At 38.0% G+C, this 25,383-nt stretch overlaps 1 protein-coding gene across 1 annotated transcript in view; it reads left to right on the forward strand.

Moving 5' to 3' along the window:
- Positions 1–1,266: 1,266 nt before the first annotated feature.
- The window catches only part of gbe1.L (glucan (1,4-alpha-), branching enzyme 1 L homeolog), a 48,121-nt gene continuing 24,004 nt past the window's right edge, over positions 1,267–25,383 (forward strand). Inside the window, 7 exon segments of the mRNA NM_001093052.1 lie at positions 1,267–1,420; positions 14,194–14,363; positions 15,910–16,025; positions 16,696–16,821; positions 18,922–19,057; positions 21,184–21,274; positions 22,520–22,729. Coding sequence (NP_001086521.1) covers positions 1,317–1,420; positions 14,194–14,363; positions 15,910–16,025; positions 16,696–16,821; positions 18,922–19,057; positions 21,184–21,274; positions 22,520–22,729 — 953 coding nt within the window. The 5' untranslated portion in view covers positions 1,267–1,316.

Consider the following 25,383-nt stretch of genomic DNA (forward strand, 5'->3'; position numbering starts at 1 on the left):
CTGCGATGCAAAACAGGGCAGATTCACCCATCACTGCTAGGGTCCAAATTACCCTAGCAACCATGCACTGATTTGAATAAGAGACTGGAATATAAACAGGAGAGGCCTGAATAGAAAGGTGAGTAATAAAAAGTAGCAATAACAATAAACGTGTAGCCTTAAAGAGCATTTGTTTTTAGATGGGGTCAGTGACCCCATTTGAAAGACGGAGAGAGTGAGAGGAAGAAAACTATTAAAAAAAAATAACAAAAAAAATGAAGAGCAATACATGGGGTAATATTTATCAAGGGTTGAATTTCTAATTGAAAAAAAATCGAAATTCGAATTAAAAAAGACCAACCAAAATTTAGTCGAAGTTTTTTTTGGTCGAATAGGTCCGTTTTCGATTGAATAGGCCCGTATTCGACAGAATTTGAATCGTACAAATCGAATAAATAGCGCAATCGATCAAATACAATTCAAAGTTTTCCCAAGAAAAAACTTTGATTTTTCAAAATCCACCAATTAACTCCAAATAGGTTCTAGGAGGTCCCCCATAGGCTAAAACAGCAATTCGGCAGGTTTAGATGGTGAATGGTCGAAGTCGAATTTCTAAAGAGACAGTACATGATAAATTTTCGATATTCACATTTTTTTTCAAATTCAAATTGAATTTGGAATATTCCCTAGTTGAAGTGCACAAAAAATTGCTCGAAATTAGATTTTTTTTTTTTATTTGAAAATTCACCTCGACCTTTGATACATCTGTCCCTGCGAATGAGCAATTCTACAACATCCTAAAAGTTAACTCAATGGTGAGCCGTCCCTTTAAACAAAAAAAAAGTGTGCATCCCTAGACCCTATTCTGTGTACTGCTACAAACACAAATTGTAAGCTCTTGTGACCCTATTTTCATTCTGTAACATTGTTGTTAAATGATTTATCACTTGCTGGCGTTATATATGAATAAATGATCATGACCTTTACAAAATAACACCTTTTCCCTACTGCTTTGCCCCTAGTAACACCCAGTTGCCGTTTTCAGCCCAAACTGTCATCTTGACGCAACTTTACGAAGAAGAACAGACGAGCGAACGCGGGAGACGCTATAAATACAGCTATATAGTTATCTCACAGCTGAGTACCAACCCCCTTAGCTGCGAGATAGGCGGAAGCGTACGTCAATCATTCTTCCTCTTCCAATGTTTCGCTGCAGCAGGGGCACGTGACCGCGCGGGCCTATTATACAAGCGTGGAACTTGGCTAAACTTGTCAGTATCCTCTGGTGTGATAGAAAGCCTAGAAGCAGCCGCGAGTGGTTTGGGTTGCTGAGAAAGATGGCTACTGAAGGAAAGGAGGTGCAGGTGGAAGTGCCGGAGCTGGACGTGCTGTTGGAGCAGGACCCGTACCTCAAGCTGTACGAGAAAGACTTCCGCAGAAGGTAAGGGCGATATTACCGGTGTACGGAACGCATTTTAGGACATTCTGCAGCGAAATACAGTACAGGTGCGCAGGTTTAGCGTGAAGTGAGTGTGACGATTCTGTTGCTCTCTGACTCCGCCTCTTACTGTCCCTTGCGAGTCGCGTCTCATTCATTCAAGAACGTGAGGTTACTGCGAGTGGGAGAGAGAATCCAGCCTGGTGTTTCCTTCAGCCCAGTTTATCTCTCACTATTCCCTGGCGTGCAGCGGAACACTGGCCCAACAACCTCGGCCATAATAAGGGCTCCCTTTAAGTGAATAGATACGTAGTGAAATGACGGTATAATACACACGCGCCAGAGATTCCCAACCTTCAGCTGCTGCAACACTAACGCTGCAACACTAACGCTGCAACACTAACGCTGCTGCTGGTACTTTAACATCAGATAGTGGTGCTGCAGTTTGGACGTCTCTGATTTATGTAATCTCATCACCCATGGTGGGGGCCCTAGTGGCAATACATTACCAGAGGTACCTGTGTCCCTAGGTCATTTAAAGGAGAAGTAAACCTCTTAATAAAAAAAAAAAAACCTACATAGACACCGCAGCCTAGCCCCTAATCCCAGGCAAATGCCCCTGACTTTTTACTCACCCCTAGGTAGGATTGCTGGCTTGTATTTTACCTACCTGGCTGGTAAAAATGATGGTTGATCCCTATGTTATTAATAGGGAAAAAAGATAAATATATAGAAAGGCCGGTATTTTTTTCCAAAAAAGGCGGCAACCCTATCCCTTGTGCAGATTGACAGCATCGGAGTTCACGGGCACCATCTTCTTCGGTCTTCATCGGGTCTTCTTATGGCGCTTCAGCAATTTTCGTGACTTTCAGCGCAGTTGACAGAAGCCCGAAGACTACTCCAAATGCGCATGTGCCGATATGGAACTTCCCGATTGAGATTGAAGAGAAGAAGATGGCTGCTGTGTATGTGCACAGTGAGGGGAGAGTTTAAAAGTTAGGGGCATTTGCCCGGGGTAGCAGCTAGGCTGGGGGGCTAGGAGGGAGGGGGGGGTCTATGTTGGGGTTTTTTTTAATAAGGGGTTTACTTCTACTTTTAAAGTGGTGGTTCACCTTTAAATTAACTTTTAGAATGTTATAGAATGGCTAATTCTAAGCAGCTTTTCAATTGGAACCACCCCTTCAATTATTTGCTGCCTTCTAACTCTTCCCAGTTTTCAAATGGTGGTCACTGACCCCATCTAAAAAAAAAAAAAAAAAAAAAGCATATGCCCTGTAAGGCTACACCTTTATTGTTATTGGTTCTTTTTATTTCTCGTCTTTCTATTCAGACCCTCTCCTATTAATATTGCAATCAATGCATGGTTCTAAGGTAATTTGGACCCTAGCAACCAGGCCGATGAAACTGCAAATGAAACTGGAGAGCTGCTGAGTAAAAAGCTATAATAATGTAAAAATAAAAAATGAAAACCAATTAAAAATAATCTCAGAATGTCCCTCTCTACATCAGAATGTTGTACATTTTTATGTTTGACCCCCCCCCTTCCAATATCTGCTTTAGAAGGTGAAAAATGAAACTTTACACTTCAATTTAAAAAAAAAAAAAAAAAACCTGTCAGAAATAGTAATTGACAAAAGTCTTTATTCCTGGAGAACTATCCAAGACCAACTGAACTGGAAAAAGTTATTTTGAAGGTTACCCACCCCCTCAAATAATTACTACATGGCAGCACAGAAACCAGTGCAATTAGCATCAGAATTTAATAATCAGCCCTGTAGCATCAGTTATATTACAGACCAACCTCATTTTCTGCTGGATAATTAGTGACGAGCCCTAAGCTTAGCTTCTCAACAGCTGCTCAGAGCCCACTGAGCATGTGAGTGTCACAGACACTTTCCAAGATGGTGACCCCCTGTGACAAGTCCTGGATCATTGCTGCTATTGACAAGCTGAAACTTTAGGCTGGTGCAATGAATTTAGTATATAAAATATGGCATTTTTAGGCATATTCATTTTAAAAGTTTAGTTCTCCTTTAACCCTGATTGGTAACGAGTTGCTATAAGAGGTGTGGGTGTTTGTAAAACCAGCAACATCAGCTATTTTCGGCATGAACATGACAGTTGAAATGGTCACACAAACACAGCTGCCCAGTGCCACATTTCAGCTGACCTTTCTACTCATTTCCCATCTGAAACTTGCTTTCTCTGTGAGGTCCAAAAGCACCCAACAGGCTGTATAACAGGGAGTAATAAGGATGCTTGCTGGAAGAGAAACAACTACTTGCCTAATGTTTCTGTAGCCACAGGCTAATTAACATGAATTTGGTTCAGGGCTAAACTACATGGGGGATTTTGCTGGATTGTGTCTGATTGACATAACTCATCCTACCAGTCAGATGTAGTTGCATGGGCCAAAATTAGTGATGGGCGAATATGCACCGTTGAAATTCGCGAAACAGGCACAAAATTAGCATTTTGACGCTGACGACCATTCCGGTGACTTTTGACGCACATTAGAGTCAATGGGTGTCCATTTAATTGTCACCGGCGTCGACATTGACGACGGCGTCAATAAAAAAAACTTAGACACCAGTGCAATTTCGCGAATTTTTCATCAGCAGGGAATGTGGAAATTTGCTGTGAATTCGCGCCTGGCAAATAAATAGAGGGAAGGATAGAGATAGAGATAGATAGATAGTGTTAGTGTGTGATTTCTTTTCTATAACGGAGAAAATGCTTAATCATGCAAGTGAATTGCATTACTCAATTTTGAACTTTTCATTGCAAAAGCATGAAATTATGGTCATTGACTCACAGAAACCGTTGGGTAATAAGACCTCAATAGCTAACTGGGCATCACGCATTAAATGACACTAGAGCTCATTTACAGACGCAAGCTGTGCTGTCATCATGCCAGGTTTGAAAGTCAATCCTGTGCATGATCATCATATACAGCCATTTTATTGTACAGGTATGGGACCTATTATCCAGAGTGCTCCGGACCTGGGGCTTTCCGGATAATGGGTCTTTCTGTAATAATCTTCATACCTTCAGTCTACTAGAAAATCACGTAAACCTTAAATAAACCCAATATTGGTTTTTGCTTCCAATAAGGATTAATTATATCTTAGTTGGGATCAATTACAAGCTACTGTTTTATTACTACAGAGCAAAAGAAAATAATTTTAAAAAATTTGGATTATTTGATTATAATACACAAAAGCCATGAATATCTTGTAAATAATATCCTTATAAACGGTGAGTAGTGATGTCATCAGTTATAAACGGTGAGTAGTGATGTAATTTCTGTCACATGACTCACTAAAATTTGTGTATTATAATTAATAAAGTACCCCCAGTTGTAAAATATGAGGATATTATAAGTTACCTCTGAGTTCCATGACCTGTATAAAAACACTTGGCCTTCGGCCTCGTGTTTTTATATGGTCATGAAACTCCTCGGTAACTTATAATATCCTTATATTTTACAAGAGGGGGTACTTTATTCACTATATAATGGAGTCTATGGGAGACAGCCTTTCCACAATTCGGAACTTTCTGGATAACGGGTTTCCGGATAACTGATCCCATACCTGTACAGTAAATATGGAGTAGGAATATATTCAGCATTGATACAAGTTAATAATGGGGAGGGATAAGCATGAATTAAGTACAGTGCTGCAGACGGGGCCACCATTAGTGTGTGGGGGGGGAGACAATTGTTCAGGGTCCATGGAAATATTGATCCAAATGAAAGGTCCGGCCACATATTTTTTTATATGCAAGTTATGTAAATTGCATAACGTACAGATAAACACTTGATTTACGTAACTGTATCAAGCAATTACAACACAGAGCAGTGTGACGTGGTGCAGGCAGGTGTGAGGGTCTTGAACTTGGGGAAAATCCCACAATGAACTGTCAGACTTTAAAGGGGTGATTCACCTTCATAGAGTATGCTATAGATTGAACAAGCAACTTTTCAATTTTATTGATTTGCCTTCCTATGTCTCTTTCCGGTTTTCAAATGAGGTTCACTGACCCCATCTAAACAACAAATGCTCTGTAAGGCTATACATGAATTGTCATTGCTACTTTTTACTCCTACTTTTTTTCAGTTCAGGCCCTATTGTATTCATATTCCAATTAGTGCATGGTTGCTAGGGCAATTTGGACCCTAGCAACCAGATTGCTGAAATTGCAAACCTGAGAGCTGCTAAATAACTCGAAAACCCCAAATGATAAAAAATAAAATCCAGTTTAAAATTGTCTCAGAATATCACTCTCTATGTGATAGTAAAAGTTAAAGTGGAACTATCGCAAAAAATGTAATAAGCTTCAGCACACTGAAATAAGTTTTCTAAATATAATAAATGAATCTCTTATTTCTCTACCTGAAGAATTTGTGCCAAAGTCAAGTTATTTTGTTAGGTTTTCTTTTGTATTGGAATCGGTTATGAGTGAGCTCTAACACATCTGCTAAAAAAGGAGACCCCTATAAGAGTTATTGGTGTTGAGCGGGGGGGGGAGATAGTAAAAATATACTTGATTATTTTCTGAAACAGTACAGAATGTGTTTACAAAGTTTCTCATTTCGCTTGAGTTAATTCTGCAAGCAAAGCAAAGTTGCGCTAGCGTTGGATAATTTGCATACGGCGGGAAGTTAAATTTCAATGGACGTATATGTTACAGCAAATACATTACATTAGACAAATCCAGGGAACCTTAATAAAATAAAGTTGTTATATTGCCCTACACATGAGCCCAGTGTATAGTTTATGTGCCATATGTTAGGAAATGTAGCGGGGAAGCCGGGTACCCTAAAAAAATTTACGATCTTTTGCAGCCTATCACCCTGAAAAACTGAATTTGCCAGCGTATTTTAGGACTTAGAAAAAATGTTAAATTATTTTTTTGAGGAACTCCTATCTACTATATTGCACTTCGCCTGGTCTGAGGAGGCGAAGGCAAGTCTGGCGCAAGAGGTAACGTTCAGTAAAATCCACATCTTAGGGAATTTCGTCGTTGCGTCAATTCGCCTGGTGTTAGAGTGCGAAGTAGCACTAGAGTATCTCCTTCGCTAGCGAATTTACGTAAGTCGGCGAAGTTATGAAATGACGTCACGTTGGCGAATTTTAGCTAGCGTTGGTCACTTTGCCCTTTAGTAAATTTGCCCCATAGACTCGATTGTTCTCCAAATAATCCAAATTTTTATAAACTATTTCCTTTTCTCAGTAAAAATAGAGCAATACTTGATCCCAGGTAAGATATAATTAATCTTCATTGGAAGCAAAGTCAGCCTATTTGGGTTTATTCAATGTTTACATGATTTTATTTGCCAAATTTGGATAAGATGGAGTCTGTGGGAAGCAGCCTTCCCATAATTCAGAGCTTTCTGGATAACTGGTTTCCAAATAACAGATCCCATACCTGTATTACTGTGGGGGTAATACAGGAAAATATCCTACATTTACATGTATGTATAATATTTGTAGAACTGTGAACATCATTACTGTTATTCAATCTTAAATACAGCTTTAATGAAATTTACATTTTTTGTTTGTAACCTATAGTGTCGGATGTCTGGGCATTTAGAGTCTTTAAATGTACAGTAATAACAGCAAAGAGCTCAATCTAAGTATTCTGATTACAGGAAATATATATTGGCTTTTAGGAATCTAACAATTTGACCTTTTTTTTAGCTTTTTGGTGTGGCAGCAAATTGTGTTGCAGAGCTCAAACATTTATCATTTTGTTGGGCCATGCCGTACCTTTAAATATAGAAGTATCTCTGCTCTAACTTTTTTTTTAATGCTATGTTTGCTCGTAGCCAGTCAATAAGAATTGCCATTTGACAAAGGTCATAGTCTTGGCTATCACTTGTTCGTCCCCTTCCGAGAATGTTGGGTGATAAAATAGGTTTGTAATGCTTCCACAATTATTGTCGTCTTTCATGTTTCCCAACCCTAATAATTATTATTGACCCCTGTCAAGACAAACAACTTAACATATTCCATTTTTAAACGACCTTGCAAGCAGCAGTACGTTTGCTTAAAATTAGATACAAAACGGCATTTGACACTAAGACCCAATGATTTGCTTGGGAGTTAAACTAGCCATGATGTTTAAAGGCCATTAGCCTTTTTAAAGGCTACACAGGAACCCGTGACATTATGAAATGTTTCATTAGTTAAGGGGAAGGTCGGCGATGTTGCAATGCTACTGGTTTAATATAATTTTATACTGTAGCTTGTTTGCATGCCAGCAAGTGAAATATTGTGTTCAACATATAAAGAACTATTGCAGATCTGACCAGAACTGAACTAAATACCCCTACACGTTGAGGCATAAATGTTTAGAAAAAAAAAATGGACAAATAGATTGGTGCTTCATTTTATTCGGCCCATTGCCATGTAAGACACAGTTTACTTATGAAACCAAGTATCTCCTGCAATACCTGAATTATCTTCAGACCCAAGCATTGATGTATGTGGAAGTTGAAGAAATATTAATTTGTTAATGAGCAGATCAAGACCTTTAATGGACTGTCTGAATATCTGCAAGGTAGGTGAATGTCTAATATTGTGTTGGAATGGATTCTATATACTGTATGATGGGGGAAGTCCTGTAGGGAGGAGGAAAGTGTAAGGTGGTTGTAGGTACAAAATGGTCCATTTGAAGATGGGGTTTGTGATGTAAAGTGGGTGTAATATATAAATTAAAGACATGCACAGTTTCTCACTTAAAATTGTGCAATCCATCCATAATAAAATTCACATTATTTTATCCCCACATACTATTTTAGTCGGCCTACGTTATGTCAGCCGCACCCTCCTGACTCGATTTGCGCTATTGGGCACTTCATCAGAGGAGGTATGGCCAGTGTTGGTCATATCCCTTAAATATCCCTGAATTTTATTTCATGCATATGGGAAAAAAAATCAGTAAATAGTGCTGCTCCAGCATAATTCTGCACTGAAATCCATTTCTCAAAAGGGCAAACAGATTTTTTTTCATATTCAATTTTGAAATCTGACATGGGGCTAGACATATTGTCAATTTCCCAGCTGCCCCAAGTCATGTGACTTGTGCTCTGATAAACTTCAATCACTCTTTACTGCTTTACTGCAAGTTGGGAGTGATATCACCCCCTCCATTTTTCCCCCCAGCAGCCAAACAACAGAACAATGGGAAGGTAACCAGATAGCAGCTCCCTAACACAAGATAACAGATGCCTGGTAGATCTAAGAACAGCACTCCATAGTAAAAACCTATGTCTCACTGAGACACATTTAGTTACATTGAGAAGGAAAAACAGCAGCCTGCCAAAAAGCATTTCTCTCCTAAAGTGCAGGCACAAGTCACATGACCAGGGGCAGCTGGGAATTTGACAATGTCTAGCCCCATGTCAGATTTCAAAATTGAATATAAAAAAAAATTGTTTGCTCTTTTGAGAAATGGATTTCAGTGCAGAATTCTGCTGGAGCAGCACTATTAACTGATTCATTTTGAAAAAATGTTTTTTCCCCATGACAGTATCCCTTTAAACATCATGAAGACTATTATTCAAATGGTTCAAGGGACCTTTGCCATTGACTTTTACATGACCTCAACAGATTTTAGATGGAATATTTTCCGATTCAAGCTATTTCCAGCTTCGGGGTATATTAAATCTCTAAGAATTTTGTTTTTTCTTAACCCAAATATTCTGTTTTTTTTTTTTTTTTTGACTGAAATAACCTCAAAAAATTTTTTTGGTAAACCACAACTTGGACTTTGTTAAATCTGCCTCCAAATATTTACATGACTTTATAGTACATTTAAGGTACGAAGATCCAAACTACAGAAAAATCCATTATCCGGAGCACCCCAGGTCCCATACTATAATATATGGGCAAATACGTGTGTTTGTCAATATATGTTCTTTCCTTTTAAGTAATTTTACATTGTTTTGCTTGTTTGCACCCCATTACTACTTCTTAAAGGTTAGGTGTACTTATAGTACACCATGTTATCTGCTGCATGTTATCACTTATGAAATTTTACATGGCCTATATGGAGGTCTTCCTAAATGTATGTCCTAATTATTGTTGGGGTGACTGTATTAGGAGCTCATTACTATTTAGTAAACGGACCCCTTTCTTTTGTCTCTCGATTTAAGTCGTCAGTGTACATGGACCCTTTCTAATTCTAATTTGCATTGTTCACATGCTTTATTCTGGTAAAACAGCATAAAGGGAACACCCGTAATTTGTGGTGAATATTTTTTAAAATGGTTCCATCTTGAGGACTGCGGGTAGAAATAATATGAAATCATTAAAATGATGCACCGTGCAAGATTTTATTCTCCCTTTCTCTCTCTCTCGTTAATCAGTGTGGCTCTTTATCAGCGTTTTCTCCAGTCACGTTTCTGTCCATGTCTCTGCTACATGCTCTTCTGATTACCTTGGAAAAGGGCAATGCTGTAACTGTTCAACTGACCTTTCAGTTTATTTTCTCTTGTGTAATATGAAACATGAGCTAACAGCCCTCGTCTGCTTCTCGCCTTAAAATACCCACTTTTTCCTCTCGAATTAAGATCTGTATTACTGTAAAATGTCTAGAAGGTCTATATAATTTCTTGGCTTGAGAGAATGAGATTCTAAATGTATGGATGTTTGATCAGTGCCTTGTTTTCTTTAATTTATGAATCTGTTTTCATTTTGATAGTGTTTGGGGGGCGGGGGCTGCAACTTTCAGTGGGATTTAACAGTTTAATATTCTGATGGAACAGACTGTTTGCTCTTCCTAAAGCTTTTGTTTTAAAGGACAATGGTATGTTGCAATGTACCCCACAGCATTAAGTAATCCTCCTTGTGTTCAGGCACATTTATACATAAAGGTGCATTGTGGTAGTGACCACAGAAATCAGGAAAAAGGTGTTTTGCCTTTGATTTCTCCCCAGAGAGATGCTCCAGGAATGGAGTTAATAAACAGAGAGTGGTGTTTAAAGATGGTAGGAGTCAGACACTACATTCCCCAATTCCAGTATGTTTACTGGAGCTCACCTTCCACAGGAAGGCTGTCCTGTTGAAAGGATATTTAAGGGTACGGTAACGGTAATTGGAGTGTTAGGGGGGTCTCTCAGCAGGTAGGTGACCTGGCTGTGTATGGAACTCCCAGAGGAGATGGCAGGGTTGCCCGTGTCTGCACAAAGTAGAAATTGTGCGGGACCGTGAGATGGTCGAGGTTCTGGATTGAGAGTTTGGGTAAGACTGTGAGCCCTAACAGGAAATAGTCATGTGAATACAGGGGTGAGCGCAAACCTGTGTTTGTTTTGCTGGTGTTCCACAAGGGGCCCAGTCTAGTTAGGGATTCTTCAATTGTGTTAAGGTAGTGACCAGAGGGCAAAGGTTTTTATTTTTATAATTTCTGTCTGTATGCTGCAATAAACACCCCTGTGTATGATTAAATGACTGTCATTTAAAAATCTTGAAAATAAACCGGTGTGTTTCTCTGAAGAACCTTGTTTTACTGCCTTTATACCCCTGATCCTCTGCTTACCTGTCTACCATTTGCTAATGCCCTCAAAAATTACACGTACAAGCAGTCGGCTTGTTACAGCCATATTTATCATGTGGTGGAAAAAACGGCAGAATAGTCCTGCCACACATTGGCAGGCATTGATGTGTAAAAATGGCATAATTATTATTATTTTTTTTAATGCAGTTTTTCTTTAAGCAACATCTGCCCGAACGTTCTAGCAAAATGGCAAATTGGTTCTTCGTATGGCGTAAAATAACACATAAATTCACCATTTATTTTACACAGCTTTTAGTTTTTTATTTATTTTTTTTTTTAGTGAATTTTGTTTTACACAGCATAATAAATGTGCCCCTAAATCTCCTGCCAAGTGGTGGTTGTGGCACCTGGTGTTAATGCAAGGGCCGACACCAGTACTTCTTGATTGCATTATAAGTACTGTGGGTCCTTATATAAAATGTTATTTTGTAGAGCAAAGTATTGTTGAAGTTGTGTAGCTCTTTTGACAAGCCCCTCTTATCCTACAGTCTAGGGGGCACATGCACTGATCAGTTAGGTGAGTGGTACCTTTTGGCTTCCTCCCTAGGCTGAGACCCTTCGGTGCCCATATAGAATATAGCCAAGCCCTTTGACTGAAAGCCTTCTTTGTCTAAGGATTGTGTCAATCCCCATAAAGCGAAAGGTGGGTGGACCATGGCCTTTCTCGAAGTAGTGTTTTTAAAGGGGGATATCCGTTTATTTCCAAATGCAGCATGTAATGTTGACCTATGATTGCCCATGCGTTCACGTAACATATTCTGGGTTTTACCCACGTATGTTAACCCGGACAGATTATTATGTAAATCACGTGTTGTAGTACATGTTGTTCTATGTCTTATTTCTATAGTTTTTAGCTGAAGACGGCCCCAGTTTAACAGAAAAGTTTAACAAACGTTGAGAATAAAACTACACCTTTATTGTTCAAAATGAAGTCCTTGGAGTGTAACATGTATATATGTTGAATAGCATGAAATTCAATGTTATTTAGTAGTATGCTGGCGTATATTACATGATCAAAACCAAGCTGATTACTGCAAGATAAGTCAGTTTGTTTTTGGGTTTTGAACACTGAAACCATTACACAATGCCATCTGCAGAGACATGACCCATAGAGTATAAGGTACAATGTGTAGGCTGTAGAGTTTTGTAAAGAACACAGCCGTTAATGAGCACAATGCGCAATCACAAGGGACACAGTGGTCACTGATTTTGTCGGTAGGTACTGACCCATGAAACCTCCAGCCTCGAAGGACTGTATCATTGTTCTTGCGCTCATTAGAGAGACTCACCTGCTGCCTTTGGATATGTAGGGAAAATGATGCAGTATACCGGGAGATTTTATACCTGGTGAAATATATTCAGTTTTAAATGGTTTATAAAGTTGTGGTTTTTCACTATGAAGTGCATTGTGTATTTTCCCATTTTGTATTTCCAATATGTTGGGAGGTATGCATTGGGGCAGAGACCAACGTTAGCGAAAATTTGCCAGCTTGACGTAATTTCGTTACTTCACCGATTTACTAACGGGCGCAGGTAATTCGCTCCCTTACGCCTGGCGAAGTTGCACTCTGGCGAATGGGACAGAACTACGCAAATTCACTTAAGATGCGGTTTTTACTGAACGTTACTTTTTTCGCCAGACTTGCCTTCGTCACCTCAGACCAGGCGAAGTGCAAGAGAGTAGATGGGACTTTTAAACTATTTTTTGAGGAACTCCTAAGTCATTTTTCAGGGTGATAGGCTGCAAAAGATCATACATTTTTTTTTTTTTTCTGGGGTACACGGCTTTCCCCCTAAATTTCCTAACATATGGCACCTAAAGTATACACTGGGCACATGTATAGGGCAATAAAACAACTTTATTTTATTAAGGTTTACCGGGCTTGTGTAATGTATTTGCTGCAACAAATACGTCCACTTTAACTTCCCGCCGTATGCAAACGCAACTTTGCTTGCTGCATAAACGCTAGTGCTACTTCGCCAGCGTTCGGCACCCTGGACGCAACTTCGGATTTTAGTGAATTATCCTTGTCAGGGTGAATTTACGCCTGGCGAAGTGTTTCGATGTAAGCGAAGCAGACGCTAGCACAAACTCAGCGCTTGGTGAATCTACCCTGTTGTTGGATAGGTGGTGGTGTCCTAATTTCACTCTTAAAGGGACCTGTCACCAGAAAAAAAAAATCCAAATCCTATTTTATCATGTTAGTCAAGCAAAATACATTTTTAATACACTATATAAATTTGAATCTGGTTTCCTTCGGGCTGGGATTTCATAATTCTAGCAAGCAGACAGAATCCATTTTGGTGACACTGTTTTAAGGCAAGCCTCTCCGAATCTTGATTGTGCACTAGAATGGGGGACCTGATGTCCATCCCCATACACCAGTTACATAATTAATGTGAGGAGGGCAGTGACAAGGGCAGTGACTTCTAGGAAGTGCTGATTTGAAAGTGAAAGTAATTGCCTGCCCCACCTTTATGCTTCAAGCTTAACTTTTTTTAAATGGACCCTCGCTTCGTAATGTTTTCATGGCTTTAAAGGGGAACTTAAGTTTAAAAGAATAATGCTGTATTTTGTATACTAAACATGCATTTACTACACCAGAAGCCTAATAAAACAAATGATTTATGTTTTCAAAGTTGGCCGCAGGCAGTCCTCATCTTGTAACTATGTTAAACCTCTCTGCAAGTCCAAGACCATGCACATGCTCCATGTAGTCTGGGCTTCAGTTGGGAGGTTAAGCTTAGGGATCGTCATAAATTCAAAACAGCACAAGTCAAATAATATCTGCCATAGAAGCCGAAACAGCAAGACTGGTTAATAATCAGAATATTCAGACTGCACTGGGTCTGCGAATACAAATCATTTCATAGTTACCAGCTGCTTTACAGGGGGAAAAAAAGCAAAGCTGCTAGAGGTCAGGGAAGTAAGGGAGGGGGACTGTATCTGCTGTTTGCAGGCCTGGATTTGTGGCAATGCCACAAAGGCCCGGGCCTAGGGCAGCAAGACTCTAGGGGCGGTATGCTGCCCAGCCACATTCTAAAAAGCACTAATTGCCAGCGCTCCGACAGATGCGCATGCTCCCACAGTGAAACGTACAGAAAAGAAGCTCAAAGGGTGCTAGAAGCATCTCTGTATATTTAACAAGTAAACCATGTATAAAGTATGAGTATGTATAACATAATTTTCTTTTTTTTTTTTTTTTTTTTTTAAGGTATGGTTTATATACCCAACTCTTGAAAAGCATTGAAGGAAATGAAGGAGGTTTGGAAAAGTTTTCCAGAAGTTACCAATCGTTTGGCATTCACGTACTTGCAAATGGTGGGATTTGTTGTAAAGAATGGGCTCCTGGAGCTGAAGCGGTGTTCCTTACTGGAGATTTTAGTAAGTGCTACACTTTCAAATAACCTTTTTAGTGCTGAATGTTGCTGCCAATGTGTTGGCACTTTTTCCATGTTGTACTTTCCACATGTTTTGGTGGCTTTCCCCATTAACTATGTTTTTAACAAGCATAAAATGAATACTATTCTGTATGAATACACAATATGCTCCAACGTTTTAGGGATGTCTGTAAGACAACTTGACTGCATTTTAATAGACCTTGATCACTGGACTTTATTTTGCCTAAAGTGACCATTATCCTGGGTACACATTTTGTACGGCTCATTTATGAACTCTGTGTGCAAAGTGCAATTTTGGACACAGTTCTCCATGGGTTTTCATCCAACCTCTCTCTGAATCATGACGGTATTTCAAATCAAAAGCAAATAGCGCCAGCGACTCTGGCACTATTGCATCCACAGTTAAGCAGAGTGAGGTCTGTCCTTTCCAGTGCTCACCTTACAGTATAAAGATGTGTGTCAGCAGTAGCTCCAGAGTTTGCCTTTGCCCACGATTCAGGGAAGGAGCTAGAATAGATGCACTGGTGCCGTGCAAAACTATAGAGGAGTGCAAGGAATGTGTAGGGAAGGAAATACATTTTAATCAATTGTGTCCATTCAAGCAACTTGGTGCATCCACTTTAAAGGGCTAGTCCACACGAGGAGATTCGGGGAGATTGTCGCCTGGCGACTAATCGCCTCGTGCTGCCTCAGTGAGGCAACTTCGGGCGACTATAGAAAATGCATCGCCGCATGTGCATTAGTGCAGACGACTTTTCTTTGTAGCCTACGGCGAAAAATGCTGAGACAGTTCGGGGAGATAGTCGCTCAAAAGACGAGGCGATTAGTCGCCAGACGACCGAATCTCCTCGTGTGGCCTTACCCTAAAGCAAGAAAAATTCACGCTGCAGCACTCAAACTGTGAAAATCTTTATTTGTGCCAAAGACAGGCCATTGTTTCTGGCTCCCTACCATTTCTCAAGCCTTGAGAAAGAGCAGGAGCCTGAAACGTTGCCTAGTCTTTGGCACAAATAAATAAAGATTTTCGCCATTTCGGAGTGCTGCAGCATGACTTTTTCTATGACTAATTGGTTCCTTTGGCAGTGGGAAAGCAGCGTGCACCCGAAGCTACAAAATGAGCACGTTTAGTTGTAGCTAGGGATGGGCGAATTGTTTCCGCCATGGAAATGACGCCCATAGACTTGTATGGCATCGCACGTCCAAAATAAATAAATAAATTACGTGCGTTGAAAAATAATTTGCTGCGTGTCAAATTTTTTTTTTTTTTCTTTTTTGACGCCTATAGACTTTAATTGGTGTCGGTGACATTTTGCCGGCGGCAAATTTTAGGAGTAACGAAATGGGTCGAATTCGCCCAAGCCTAGTTGTACCAACTTGTCTATAACTTAGTCCACTTTAGAGCAAGCCTCCTTGACAAAACAATAATGTACTTCTTCTGATAACCTAAAGGTTGTCTTGTGGCCCCCTGGAAGGACAATACTAGAACAATCTCATTTTAAACAAATAAACTGAAATGACATGTGTTTCAGATGGTTGGAACCCTTTTTCACATCCATATAAAAAAATGGATTACGGGAAATGGGAACTACATATTCCACCCCGGGAAGATAAATCTGTGATCATTCCTCATGGATCAAAGCTGAAGGTTTGTGTTATTGGAATATTTACTATTTGCACATTATCTTTTATTTGTGTTGCCTATTTTAACTGATACGCCAACATGATTAAAGTTTACCCTCCCCTCAGACTTGCTGCTAGTCATTTTAAATGACTAAAGAGCACCTTTATTATATTATGTAGATTCTGATTGATCATCGCTTTCTAAAGCCAACTATTGAATGCAGTCAAATTTATAACAACCTCTGTCATCTATTTCTGATTAAAGTACAAGTGAACCCCAAAATAAAAATTTGCCTAATATAAAAAAAAAAAATTCTCAGCAACTTTGCAATGTACAATCATTAAAAATATTCTATGGTTTTTAATTTATTTGTATACGTATTGCTTTTAAAAGCAGTGTCTGTCCATTTCTATTCTCTGCCCATATGGCTCAGACTATTGATCCAATGTAAGACAAGGCAGCTGATTAACAGACCTGTTTGAAATATAAAGATTTATTACTAATTCAGCCTTTTTATAGATCAAGCTTTATGTATGGGGGGGGGGGTTAAGTAGATTCCCTGCAGTGAAATAGACTAACCTCAAAATAGCGTACTTGTGCACAATTATACAATTGTCTTTAAACAATGTTTTGTTTTTGTGCCTGAGAAGTTTTGTGTTTTTATTTTTTGTTTTTTTTTCTCTCCCTTATTTAGGTTGTGATCACTAGTAAAACTGGAGAAACTCTGTACCGCATATCTCCTTGGGCAAAATATGTGGTTCGGGAAGATAAGAAAGCTGTGTATGACTGGGTACATTGGGAACCTCTACAGCCTTACAAAGTAAGATGTTACTTTTATTCTGAGAAGTGTTGTTCACTGAAATCCAGTATTTAACATCCGATGCATGTGGATAATTATCAATAAAAGGCCACAGTAGGCCTGAAATGCTGCAGTCCTGGTCTAAGCCATTACTTTGTTCAGTAAACGCTAATCACATTTTTAAAGGGGTGGTTCAAATGTAAGTTGACCTTTAGTATGTTATAGAATGGCTAATTCAAATCGCCTTAATTTTTTTTTTTTTTGCCAAGATTAAATAATAAAAAAAAAACAGCCAAAATTGCACACTGGATAGCTGCTGACTAATAATCTAAATAACTAAAAAAAAACACATAATAAAAAATAAAAACTGCAAATAGTTTCAAAATAACCCTCTACGTTTATACTAAAATTTAATTTATAGGGCATGTAAAGTCTAAAATAGAATAAGGCTAGAAATGCTGTATTTTGTATACTAAATATAAACATGAACTTACTGCACCACAAGCCTAATCAAACAAATAATTTATGCTTTGAAAGTTGGCTACAGGGGGTCACCATCTTGTAACTTTGTTAAACATCTTTGCAAGACTAAGACTGTGCACATGCTCAGTGTGGTCTGGGCTGCTTAGGGATCGTCATAAACAAAGCGGCTTTAGTTCTGCATGGCTGGGAAGTAAGGTGGGGGCTCCCCCTGCTGTTCAGAAGTGATTTTTTTTTCCAGTTAGGGACCATCTGACAATTCCTATCATCCACAGTAGTAAATGAAGGGAAAATTTCACTGCATACAGTCAGGTGTCTTATAAAAACGGTACACATTTTTTAATTAAAGTATATTGGCAATAGGTTTCTATTTTTTTTGCCTTTACATGCCCTTTAAAGGTAACCGACCCCTTTAACTGAGTCCTGTCCAAGTCCTTTTGTATGCAAAATAACATATCCCAGCAATAAACTATTGTAGTGGTAGAGTTTGAGGCCCTTTCTAAATGGTAAGGATTACAGGGCAGGGTGTAATGTATGGGAAAGAGGTGTGTTGTGATAGCAATAGGCTGGTTTTGCTTCCAACAAGGACTAATTATATCTTAGTTTGGATCAAGTACTAAAATTCTATTGGGTTTATTTAATGCTTATTTTTTTTTTTTTTCCCAAGTAGACTTAAAAGGGAAGTAAAGTCTAAAATATGATAAGGCTAGAAATGCTGTAGTTTGTATACTAAACATGAACTTCCTGCACCAGAAGCCTAATAAAACAAATGATTTATGCTTTCAAAGTTGGCCACAGGGGGTCGCCATCTTGTAACTTTGCTGAACATCTTTGCAAGGCCAAGGTCATGCACGTGATAAGTGTGGTCTGGGCTGCTTAGGAATCGTCCTAAATTACCAAAACCGCACAAGTCAAATATCTGCCAGAAGCCTATACAACAATACTGATTAATAATCAGAATATGCAGACTGCACTGGGTCCTGTGTTGTCATGTAATCTAATGTGGATTTTATCGTTTTTGTGTTGTTTAATACAAACTTTCTCCAACTCGCCAGAACCAGTGGCTGCAGCAAAATAATCCTTCAATGAAAATCCCATTTTATCTGTTTAAATCTGGCACCATGATCTTTCTCTGCCACTAGAGTTGGATACATAAAAGGGATGTAAAGGCAAAAATAAAATCCAATATGCATCTCTACACAGTCGCCGATGATCGTTTCCCTGTAGAGCAGTTGGGGACCGTCTGACGTTTTCTATCCACAGCAGTCTGAGCAAGTACAGTAAATGAAGGGAGAATTTCACTGAATACAGTCAGGTTTCTTCTAAAAACGTTGACCTATTTTCATTAAAGTATATTGTACGTATTTTTTTTTTTTTTTATTAAAGAAAGTAAACATGGGATTTCATTTTATTGCCTTTACATCCCCCTTAATGTATGAAGATCCAAATTAAGTAAAGATCCATTATCCGGAAAACCCCAAGTTCCTAGCGTTCTGGTTATTCTGATAACACTAGACAGGTACTGAATATACACTGTACACTTTTGTACTGCTGGCAAACCATTATTAAAACCAACAGTGTCCTGTTGGGTGCCTTTTTTTCTTTGCTTTTTATTAACGACGTTTTCAAATATTTTTATAGCGCAAATATGCTACCCCCAAAAAGCTAAAGAGTGTGCGCATATATGAATCTCATGTTGGAATTGCATCACCAGAAGGAAGAATTGCTTCATATAAAAACTTTACCTATAATGTTCTGCCAAAAATAAAAGATCTTGGTAAGTTCTGTTTTTATTTTTGCATGATCTATTTTAATTTGTTTACCCATTGTCATTTAGTATATTTTATAATGCTCCCATTACATTGAAAACATACAGCCCTGATCTAGAAGGTGCACTTCCAAGTGAGTTTAAACCTTTTTTCCTTTTTTTGTTTTTATCTATTTTTTTTTTTTTGGGTAGAGTATAAGTTGGCATGAGCATTACTTTTCATCACATATCTAAATTCAAGACAAAAAAGGTCAAACTTATTTTTCTGCTCTTATTAACTTGAAGGTCATCCTTGGTGATCGTAATCACTTGCCATCTGTTTGAAAGAACATCTCTTTACTACATTAAAGTGTTTCTTAAGACTGATTTTGTTCCTACAGTATAATCGCTTAATGGTTTTACCTTTAGGAACTCTGGTTAATAGTTCAGCTAATGCTGACAGGGAAGAGGAAAAAGCATGAGTCTCCCCCACCCACAACAGTTTTATTTATTAAAGGGTTAAGCATAAGGTATAATGCAATCAAGCAGTTAACTTCTTTTGCCATTCATGGGCTGCCTTGTAAATATTGAAATATCAAAACTAATCCTACAATGAAACACTATGTTCTAAGTTTTTTTTTTTCTTTTTTTTTTTTTCTTTTACCCTTTTGTATTTTTTACCAATATAAAAATCGTGTTTTTATTTTCTGATTACTCTAAACCACTCGAATAAATAATCTCAAAACTCGAAAAAATAAAAGCTGTCAAGGCCATATAGAAGTCAATGGGAACTTTCCTTAATTTTCTTAAATTTAGGCTTCTAGAGGTTTTTCTTTTAAAAGCCAAGTGCACAAAGATTTGAGGAATTAAGGTTTTTGATGTCTTCAGATCATTCTGCTTTTTTTACAGTATTTGTGCTTTTTATATTTGGATCTTTTAATAAATTACATGGCATTCATGTTTTTTTTTTTTTTTTTTTTTTTTTTTTTAGCATGTTTTATAAACGGCCTCTCCAACTCCAAATGATTTGTTACTTTAATATAAAAAGAATCTGAATAATTAAAGTAATTATTACAAATGCATCAATGTATTCATTCCACGTATGGAATGCATTATCTGGAAAACGATTATCCAGAAAGCTCCAAATTACAGGAAGGCCATCTCCCATAGAATCCATTATCAGCAAATATTAAAAATTTTACCAGCGATTTTATTTATTTTTTTCCCTTTTCTCTTAAGTAATAAAAGAGTACCTTGTACTTGATCCAAATTAAGAATGAATCCTTGTTGGTGGCAAAACAATCCTATTGGGTTCAATTACAGTATTAAGGTCTGTATGAGTCAGCACTAAAAACCTCGGTGAGACCAAGAATGCAGCACAAAACTAGTGTAGTGGGTTGTTGCAGTTCCACACCTTCCCAAAACTCACTATAAGTATAGGATGTCCGATTACTCCTTACATTCACAACGTGTAAGTTTAAATCACATTGAACAGAAAATCCAGGGTGTGATTCCCATTGTTTACTCCCCTCTTTTCCTTTAATATCCGTTATTACTGCACAAGTTTGTGTTATGGTTTCGGCTCCGGCCCGCATTGTTTCCACCCACTAGAACACTCCTGGGGCACTTGCCTTTGCCTTGCGTGTTTCGTCGCTTTCGGGCTTCATCAGAGGCTTTGCTCTTGTGACTAACAGCTCCTAATTACTTTCTGGGTTTAATTACAGTTTTAATAATTTTGCTTAGTAGACTTAAGATCAGGAGATCCAAATTATGGAAAGATGCTTATCTGGAAAACCCCAGCTCCCAAACATTCTGCATAACAAGGCCCATATCTGTAATACAACTTATTGCTAATTCATATAAATATGCATTTGTGTTTCTTTTGAAATAGTAAAATTTCAAAGTAAAAAAAAAAGGCAAAATGTAAGATTGATTTCAAACCAAAAAAATCCCCAACAGTAATATTCACATTTGTGATGCGTTTCACAGCCTTAATTAAATTTAGCCAGCACCTATAATTGTTGGATTTGTTGTTGATAAAAGTAGCGATATCATCCGTTAATTCATTTGTGTTCATAATGTGTAGGGAGAGGTTGTTTTTTTATTTATTTTAAATCCTTTTTTTATTTAGTAATGTTGGATATATTTTGCAACAGGTTATAACTGCATACAAATGATGGCTGTTATGGAGCATGCATATTATGCAAGTTTTGGTTATCAAGTCACCAGCTTCTTTGCAGCTTCAAGGTAAAAAAAAAAAAATAATTCTATATATTTTTTTTTTTTTCCCCCTTGTTTAGGGGTTTGTTCATTTTACCTTTATTTTATGACTTCAGTTTATCTCCCTGTATATATTGTATTACAGGGCTTTGTTCACTGCAGATTTACTTTCTGTTTACACTGTAGGTTCATATTGCACCTCTGCAGCTACAAAGACAGGGTTGCACTGGGCGACTGGGCACCGTGAAAACCCGGTGAGCCCCCAGCCCTCATGGGCCCCATAAACACCTGATCATGTGCTGTGGCTGTGATCGTGCATGCATGCTGCGCGTTGTTCGTGCATGCGTGTGCCGGAGCTAGACTTTAGAGGTCGGGAGGGGGCCCCCAGGACTGCCAGGAGGGCCCTTTATTTTGCAGCCCCAGTGGGCCCCCAAGGCTCCAGTCCAACCCGGTACAAGGACGATATATTAGCAAATGCTAGTTCAGCAAAAACAGAATTCTAGACACAGCACTCGCATGGCTTCCAAGGAAATGCAAAACTATTAGTTTTGATCTGAACCACAGACCTTTATCAAGATACCGTATAAAGATAAGTGTGGTGCAGGATTGTGCACCAACATGTTGTACAATGACACCATGGGGCACATTTACCTAGGGTCGAATATCGAGGGTTAATTAAACCTCGATATTCGACCGTCGAAGTGAAGTCGAAGGATTTACCGCTATTCCTACGATCGAAGGAATAAACGTTCGATCGATCGTTTTAATCCTTGAATGGAAGGATTTTAATCCATCGATCGAAGGATATTCCTTCGATCAGAAAATTGTTAGGAAGCCTGTGGGGACTTTCCCCATAGGCTAACATTGGCTTTGGTAGGTTTTAGGTAACGAACTAGGGGGTCGAAGAATTTTTGAAAGAGACAGTACTTAGACTGTCAAATAGTCGAACGATTTTTAGTTTGATTCGGAGGTCGAAGTAGCCATATTAGACCATTCGAAATTCAAACTTTTTTTCCTCTATTCCTTCACTCAAACTAAGTAAATGGGGCCCCCATGTATACAAAACCTAGAGCAGTGAAAAATGTGTAGTATCAAAATAAAAGGAATAATGAATGAGATGATTTTGCTAAAGGAAGTATGAAGAAAAATAATATGCATTGTTTTTGAGCTCAGATGTTTAGTTATGACATAAGTACACTTTGTTATAGTGAATTTTTTCATGCTACTGGTGCATGACAATTTCATAATAACACTTGTTCCATTGCTCTCAAGTCGCTATGGTACTCCAGATGAGTTGAAAGAACTGATTGATGTCGCTCACTCAATGGGAATCCAAGTCCTTCTTGATGTTGTACACAGTCATGCATCAAAAAATAGTGAAGACGGTCTCAACAAATTTGATGGCACAGAGTCCTGCTTTTTTCATGATGGGGCTCGAGGAAACCATGATCTTTGGGATAGCAGACTTTTTGACTACTCAAAGTATGTTTATATGCAGTTTTTCCTTTCACTTCAAATAGCTTCAACTTTTTTGGGAAAAAAAACAGTAAATATGTTATGTTACATGTTATAACTTGTTATCTATAGACTATAGACACTGAGGGGTTTCTTTTATCAAAAGTCGAGTTGTGAGCTTTGAGTTTATACCTTGAATTAACTCACAATGTTTTATAATTTTATTAAGAAAAACTCAATTGGTGAATTTGGGGTGAAAAAAACAAAAAAAACAAACTCAATAAATTTAAGCGAAACCCACCGAAGAAAAAAATTATGAAGGCTACATACCTTTCACATGGTTAAAGGGACCTCTGCCATTGACTTCTACATGACTTAACAGGTTTTAGCTGGAGTATTTTCAGAATATATAGTTATTTCCAGCTTCGAGGTATAATTCTCAAAAACTTGAGTTTAAAAAAAGTTTGTTTTTTTTTACCCACATGTTTTTTCTTTTGACTGAAAAATACCCTCAGACTCAAATTTTTCATGTGAAATCTAGCTTGACCTTTAATAAATAACCCCCTAACAGTTATGTTAGGATTCCAACCCTGCAGGATTGTTTTACTGTTGAAAGGGGTCATTTTCTACATCTAGAGGGAGTTGTTAACCCAGTGGGATAAGCTTCAGTAATCGGTGCCTTACTGCAGGACACTAGAGATGCAAGAGTTAAGGAATAATAAGACACCGTTTTGTCACTGATTTTTTCGCTGGTGCAAAAGCTTATAAGACAAAGTTAAATATGTTTGTGTTGGCCATCAAAACTAGTCATTCCCCCCCCCCCCCCTAAGAAAAACATGTTTGTGCAACGTGCATATACAATTTTTCTTCTTTACAATTTTCTACTTGACACTGTAAAACTTAATTTACGGTAAAATTAGACTACAAATGAGTTTACAGTATAGGATCTGTTGACCAAATACCAGTTGATTTAGCTTTCCTTAATCCCTGCCTATAATCGCCCAAAGAAGTTCTATACTGTTCCCAGGGTGGCACAAGGGATACCGTCCCAAAAGGAAAAAGTAGCACATCACTTGTATACCAATATATTCCCTTTTACAATGTCCTTCAACAAGACAAAACCGGGCTAAAACACTTTTATGCAGGGAAGATCAAAATACCAAGCTTCACTTGATAAAACTTCTATCATTCTCAAAGTCACCTTGCGTTTTTAACTATTAATTAATATTCCAGAAAAGAATACTTAATCGCTAGTAGGGAAAAGATTTTGCAAGTCGATTATTGCCACATAAAAATGAATATTCCTTTCCTCTCTTTACAACGTCATGCCTGTTAAAGAACCTGGCTTTTAACTGGCCCACTTTTAAATGATTATCTTTTATATCAAGCCCAAGGCAGTGTGCTGCTTAGTGTTGATTGGCTAAGCACTTGTATAAAAGTCATAATTGTGTTCTAGAAAGTATCTTCCAAGCAACAGTATGCCCACATTTTTCTCAGTACACCTTATAAAGTACAATGACATTTGGGAAATGAAAGAGAAAAACTTCAGAGGATTTGCCAAGGTCTGAAATGCCAGAATGAACATTAATTTAACAAAAAAAAACAGGCATAAATAATAAGGTAGAGAGGAAATATTTGACTCGGGGTGCTACTATTTATTAGTAAGGTGATTGGTAATTAATATTTTATGTGTTGCAGGTTTTTTTTTTTTCCATTTACCTTAACAAACTAATTTACTGAATGTTACACTGTTAAGCTTAAATTCCTGTGAACATTTTTATATACCCATACACTAACATGTTCTATAGATGTTAAAGGAAAACTATACCCCCGAACAATGTAGGTCTTTAAAATATATATTTGCGTGAAACCCTCCTTCATCTAAGTAAACCGTTTTCTTAAAATACTTTTTCGGTATTATGTGCCATTGGGTAATCATAAATAGAAAATTGTAATTTTAAAAAGTAAGGTCCACCCTTGGAATCCTAGGATTCATGCACACAAACAAACCATATATGTTGGGTCACATGAGCCAATTAACAGACATAGTTTTGTCTTTTGCTTCCACACTTCTTCCTGTTAGAGCTGCAGTAGTTCTTGTCAGGTGATCTCTGAGGCAGCACATTGACCATCATAAAATTGTGGTTCAAGGCAAGAGATGTAAAATGGCAATATTTACTACATACATACATACATACATACATACATACATACATACATACATACTTGGATTCTTTAATATACTACTTAGTTTATATCAAATTATCTATTGCTTAAAGGGGTTGTTCACCTTTGAGTTAACTTTTAGTATGATGTTGGAGAGTGATATTCTGAGAACTGAAGCCAATTTGCTTAGAATTAGGCTTTCTATAACATACTAAAAGTGTATGTAAAGGCAAACCACCCCATTAAGTATTCATTTTGGGGTATAGTCTCCTTTAAGTAAAACTTGGGCAAATGTCATTCTGCAACTCATCAGTTTCTGTATGTAATCTTGTATACATCCACCAAATGTACAGCATAGTGGAATATGTATTAATACGTAAATTAAAAAAGGAATTTATCCAATGGTTGATTTACCTCCCCCCCCATCTCTGGCTACAGTAACAAATTAATTTCACACAAGCAATAAACTGGGACAAATTTTTAAGTTCAGAAAGAAAAGTCTTAGCAGTACATTT

The sequence above is a fragment of the Xenopus laevis genome, chromosome 2L, assembly GCF_017654675.1.
Source record: "Xenopus laevis strain J_2021 chromosome 2L, Xenopus_laevis_v10.1, whole genome shotgun sequence".
Taxonomy (NCBI): Eukaryota; Metazoa; Chordata; class Amphibia; order Anura; family Pipidae; genus Xenopus; species Xenopus laevis.